This window comes from Erythrolamprus reginae, chromosome Z (genome assembly GCF_031021105.1).
Source record: "Erythrolamprus reginae isolate rEryReg1 chromosome Z, rEryReg1.hap1, whole genome shotgun sequence".
In the NCBI taxonomy this organism is placed as follows: domain Eukaryota; kingdom Metazoa; phylum Chordata; class Lepidosauria; order Squamata; family Dipsadidae; genus Erythrolamprus; species Erythrolamprus reginae.
In genome coordinates, this window is record NC_091963.1 from 119,903,733 (window position 1) to 119,909,780 (window position 6,048).

Genomic DNA, 6,048 nt, shown 5'->3' on the forward strand with positions numbered 1-6,048 from the left:
TCATCTTTACATCTTTCAGTAATTCCATAAATTCTGTAAATTAATCAAGTAGTATAGAAAGAAATCTTTACTTGTGTCTTGAACTGCCCAGAATCCATTTAACTGAATGACTTCTGAACTCCAGTGCTTCTAATTATAAATATATCTGCTTTGGGAGCCTTACATCTCTTTCTTCTTCTTCCCAGTTTCTGAAGATCTGAGCATCAAACGTGCTGTTCACTGAAGCATGAGCTTTGGACATGGCCACCCGCCGCTGCACTCGGAAGCCTTGGCTGGCCCCCGGCATCTCTAGAATGATTTGGAAACATCTTGTTCTCATCTCCCTCTGGCTGCCATCATTTGTTTGGGGTGGAGCCTCCCCCACCTCCTGCCCAGCTGCTTGTTCCTGCAGCAACCAAGCCAGCCGGGTCATCTGTACACGAAGGGAGCTAGTGGAAGTGCCCGAGAGCATTTCAATCAACACACGGTACCTCAATCTGCAGGAGAACAACATCCAGGTGATAAAGACTGATACTTTCAAGCATCTTCGTCATCTTGAGATTTTACAACTTAGCAAGAACCTCATCCGTAAGATTGAGGTTGGTGCCTTCAACGGCTTGCCCAACCTCAATACATTGGAGCTCTTTGACAACCGGCTAACCACTGTCCCCACACAGGCCTTTGAGTACCTCTCCAAGTTGCGGGAGCTATGGCTAAGGAACAATCCCATTGAAAGCATTCCTTCTTATGCCTTCAATAGAGTCCCTTCTTTGCGGCGTTTGGACCTTGGAGAGCTCAAGAAGTTGGAGTATATCTCAGAAGCAGCTTTTGAAGGCTTGGTCAATTTGAGGTACCTGAACTTGGGTATGTGCAACCTTAAGGATATTCCAAATTTGACAGCCTTAGTGCGGCTAGAAGAACTTGAGCTTTCTGGAAATCGCCTGGACATGATCCGGCCAGGCTCTTTCCAAGGTCTGACTAGCCTTCGCAAGTTGTGGTTGATGCATGCCCAAGTGGCCACCATTGAACGCAATGCTTTTGATGACCTTAAGTCATTGGAAGAGCTCAATCTCTCCCACAATAATTTGATGTCCTTGCCCCATGATCTGTTCACCCCTTTACACCGCCTCGAACGTGTCCACCTCAATCATAATCCTTGGCATTGCAATTGTGACGTGTTGTGGCTCAGCTGGTGGCTCAAAGAGACAGTGCCCAACAACACTACCTGCTGTGCCCGGTGCCATGCCCCACCAAACCTAAAAGGGCGATATATTGGAGAGCTGGATCAAAGCCATTTTACTTGCTATGCCCCTGTTATAGTGGAGCCTCCAACTGATCTTAATGTGACTGAGGGAATGGCTGCTGAATTAAAGTGCCGAACAGGGACCTCCATGACATCAGTGAACTGGCTCACGCCCAATGGCACACTGATGACACATGGTTCCTATCGGGTGCGCATTTCTGTCCTTCATGATGGCACACTCAACTTCACCAATGTGACAGTCCAAGACACTGGGCAGTACACCTGTATGGTGACTAATTCAGCTGGAAACACCACTGCTTCGGCCACACTCAATGTCTCAGCTGTGGATCCAGCCACTACAGGTTATACTTACTTTACTACTGTAACTGTGGAGACCATGGATCCTAGCCAAGAAGAATCAATTCCCACAAAGAAGGAGCCTGGGCCAACACCTTCCCAAGGATGGGGCATGACTTACTCCACTACTTCACTGACTCCTCGTAGCACACGCAGCACTGAGAAGCCATTTACTATCCCAATCACTGATGTCACAGAAAATGGCATGAAAGATTTGGATGATGTGATGAAAACTACTAAGATCATAATTGGCTGTTTTGTAGCCATTACCTTCATGGCTGCTGTGATGCTCATTGTCTTCTACAAACTTCGTAAGCAGCACCAGCTTCATAAGCATCATGGACCTACTCGCACCATTGAGATCATCAATGTTGAAGACGAGCTGCCTGCAGCAGCTGGAGCTCCCGGTGACAGCCATCTTGCACTTCCTGCCATTGAGCATGACCACCTCAACCACTATGCTGCTTTTAAGGCCCACTACAACAACAATAGTGGTGGTGGACCCCTCACATGCTCCAAGAACCCCATGCTCAATTCCATCCATGAACCTCTTTTATTCAAGAGCAGTTCTAAAGAAAATGTCCAAGAGACCCAGATATGACAGCCACAACCTGAGGAAAGGGGGAGTAATTCTGTGGTGGGGGGGCGCAAATGGATTAGTATATGCAGTGAGGAACATGTTGAGGAACAGCTCCTCCCTCCTCACTTTAAAAACAAACACAAACACAGGTCTTTCCACCACCATGGCAGATCTTGGATCCCAAGCCTCCACCAGTAGATACCTTTGATTCTCACCAAGTTAGCATTTTTTGTTATCTTCTTTTTTTCCCTTCTGCAAAACAAGACACTGCTCTCACCTTCTGCCTGATCTCCCCTTTCTTTCCTTTTCTTTTTCTTTCCCCTTTCCTTTTCTTATTTTTCTACCATGCTCCCTTTACACTGGAGACTTTTTTTATACAGATGGGGCTGTTTCCGTATCCAACTACCTGCTGTTTTACTTTGAAATGAAAAGAAAGGAAAGGAACAAGGACGGTGACAAAGAAAGAAGGGAGGACATTTTCCTTTCAATGTCATGAGAATAATCTTTGGGAAGAAGAATAAAACGTAAAACCCAAGTGGAATGGGAAAGGGATTTAAAAAAACAAAGTCTTATTTTGAGCCGCTTTCCATCAAAATTCTATTTTCATCCATTGGGATATACAAAATAAATAAATTAAATAAAGAAATGGGAGGTCGTAGTGGTGCCAGGATCCCCACCCTCACCCTGCCCCACCTTTGGAGCATGTGGGGATGCTGGGCACACAGGGTTTCTGGAAATTTTTTATGACTAGTATTATTACTACGGGAAAGCAGGCGCAGCCAATGTTCTCCCTAGAGACACAGGGGTATGGAGGTATTTTTTAATTTGTAATAATCTGGGGTGGGAATGTTGGGTTTGATGGGGGTTGCACTTCTGGCCTAAAAAAATTGAAAAAGAAAAAAAAGAAAAAATGGGCCTGTGGATTCCCGTGACATTTTGGGGTCTGGTCTGAGTTTCTTATTTTAATAAAATCCATAAAGATGTTTCCAATCCTCCCGAGGATGGTTTTTTCAGTGGGGGGAAATAAATGTGAGCTATTATTCAAATGCATAAAATGCATTTTAAGGATGGATTTTGGCAGCAGTGCAAATGTATGTAGGGGCACAGGAAGATATATGCTAGTTCTTCTCTTTTACTCTTCCTGTTCCTGACCTTATTAAGCTAAGCTGCCAAGTCATAAGAGTGTGTATGTGGATTGTGGGTTCTTGCATTCACTTGATTGCTTCAGGTGTTCCATTTATATTCCAGATCTCATGCGTAAAATCCTTCTTTAACTTCTGCCAGTTAATGAAGTGGTCATTGTCTGAAAAAAGTAAGATAGCAGATACTAAGACTTTGGGAATGGGGGCCATCATATATGGATCCATGATTTTCTATGCTTTCTTTGAACCAGGTTGGTCATCACTCATGAACTGGCTTATTATCAATGAGGTAGAGGTGGAGATGGCTGCAATATACACAATTTCTCCCCAACACACATCAGGGGGGATTCAACAGTTGTCATTTAAACATTTCCCGTCCATAGTATGTATAGTGTGATCTCTGTGGATGAATCTGCTTTCTTATATGGAGACCCAAGGACTAAGCATTTTAGGAAACTTTAAAAAAAACATTATTACATATTATGGTACTATGGGAAACCACAGAGTCCCAGCCATCATTGATAGTAATCATGGGAAGTGAAAGATGTAGCCCAACAACTTTTGAAAGACCGGATTTTTCCCACCTATCATGTTGAGAAGAAAAGTTCCCACATCTAAAGACTTCACATTATTTAAACTTCAACCAGAAGAAAGTAACGTGTTATTTCAATTAGATATAACAAGGCAATCTGCTGCACCTTCACAAGTGTTGGGACTATAGTTTCCAACATTCCCAGTTGGAAAGTTGAACATTTGGATAAAGCTGGGATAGATAGGGAGACTGAGAACTTTCAAGCTTTCATGGGAAAAATGCATCGGAGAAAAGATGGAAGAAAACTTCAGAAGATTACATCACAAAAGAGATCTGGGAATTGGAGAAGCAAAACTTACAGGAGGCACAGATGTTTGGGATAGGATAGAATCAACAGTCTCCCCAACCTGATCTCCTGAATTGGCAGGCAGTTTATGTCAAAAGGTGGTCTAAGGATTTGGAGAGTTTAACACATCTAGAGGACACCCAGTTGGAAAGGGTTATTGTTATTGTGAGATGCCCAGAATTGCTTAAGAGGGTCAGTCATACAAATCTTTCAAATAAATATGGTCTAGTTATTTAAGGAATATGGATTAGATCAAGTTGCTGAAGGGTTAAAATAAGGAATTATCTGTTATGTTATGTGAGTGATATGAAAATATGAAAGTGGGTGAGGGATGACAATTTATGACTAGACAGGAGAAGATTGTTGTAATCAAGACAAAACAAATATGCCCAAAATATGGGGAAAAAGAGGATTTCTAAAAGGGTGAAAAAATGAGCTATCCTGTATATTTTTTTCTTGCAGGATTGCACACAGAGAAGTGACACCATCTTTTGGTGGTGGATTTAATGTGGAAACAAGATATGGAACATATTTTCACTAAGGCAAAGAAAAGGATTCTCTCTGTGTTCATCTTTTTTGGGTAGTAATGTCAAAATATTTTTTTAAAATATATTTTTATTAAAATATTTTTCTTAATATAAAATACAAATGGAAATAAATGGAAAGAATAGAAAGGAAAGTGGATAGAGAAGATAAAGTAAGGAAAGAGGAAGAAACAAAAAAGTGTAGCTTTCAATATTTTTTTTTCAGTGCAGTAAGTTACCTAAATAAAGTTAAAGTATCAACTTTTAACTTATGCCAAATAGTAACTACAAGCCATTTCTATACCAATACAGTACCCCATTTAATCATGAAAGCCCCAAAGTCAAAATTTCATTCTCTCCACCCTCTTTCATACAGGTAAGTGGTTTCAAAATAACCACAAAACTATTTACATTCTTGTCCCTAATTAATGCAGTTAACTCCACTGCCATTTCCACTAGTTCCATCATCTTCTCAATCCATTTCTCCATTAGGGGGATTAATGCTTCTTTCAATTTTGGGGCAGATATGATTTTTGCAGCTGTCAACATCTACAGCAGCAAATTTCCATCCCCCCTCCCCAGTTCTTTATCTAATAATCAGAAGAAAGATAAGATGATTCACCTTATATGCTTTAGGTCTGATATGACAAAGAACCACACTTTACTACCAGGAATAGGCAGCTGGCCTGAAGGGAATAACCCTCTTAGCAGACAGGTAGCATGGCTTGTCAGCAAGGTACAAGGTATCGAAAGATACTGAATTGGTGGAGGTTGCTCGCCTAGGAAAGCACTGTCTCTTTCACACAGACATTTAGTAGAATGGTTAGAAAAATGTTTATATAATAGAATAATAATTGGCCGAGGGGAGATTCACAATGACCATGATGTAAGGACCTCTGTCAAAGACCATAGAAGTTGGGGGAGAAGAGAAGAAAGTATTTGGATTTGCCACACAAAGGTGGTCCAAAAATGGCTTCCTTAGAGAGTCAAACTACAATGGAACATTTGATCCAATTATAAATTCTAAAGGTTACCTCCCTTAGGATTTATAGGCCACTAATTGTTTTAGCTGCTGGGTAGGAAGAGGGGAAAAGGGAAAAGAGAATTTGGAAAGGGAGGGGGGGAGAGAGAGAGAGAGAGAGTACTCAGCCTTGCCCTGCCCTAAAATAGCACCCTTAGTTAAAGTGAATAATCTTTCTCCCTCTTTATTAGGGTTAGTCAGGGAGGAACTGGATATAAAAACTAGCATTCTTCAATACAGTAAAGAATATTTTGTAATGCAGATAGTGCAAGGATGAAGGATGCATGGCTAAAGATACAGGGATATAATTGGAGGTCTGGACCC

At 41.5% G+C, this 6,048-nt stretch overlaps 1 protein-coding gene across 1 annotated transcript; it reads left to right on the top strand.

The window, feature by feature from the left end:
• The first annotated feature begins 239 nt into the window (after positions 1 to 239).
• Positions 240 to 2,263, top strand: LRRC4B (leucine rich repeat containing 4B). The gene has a single exon (XM_070726256.1). The coding sequence runs from the start codon at positions 240 to 242 to the stop codon at positions 2,178 to 2,180; it is 1,941 nt and encodes a 646-aa protein (XP_070582357.1). The 3' UTR covers positions 2,181 to 2,263.
• Positions 2,264 to 6,048: the final 3,785 nt, after the last annotated feature.

Coding starts and splice junctions, on each gene's coding strand:
- LRRC4B (XM_070726256.1), top strand. CDS start 240: ATGGCCACCCGCCGCTGCACTCGGAAGCCTTGGCTGGCCCCCGGCATC.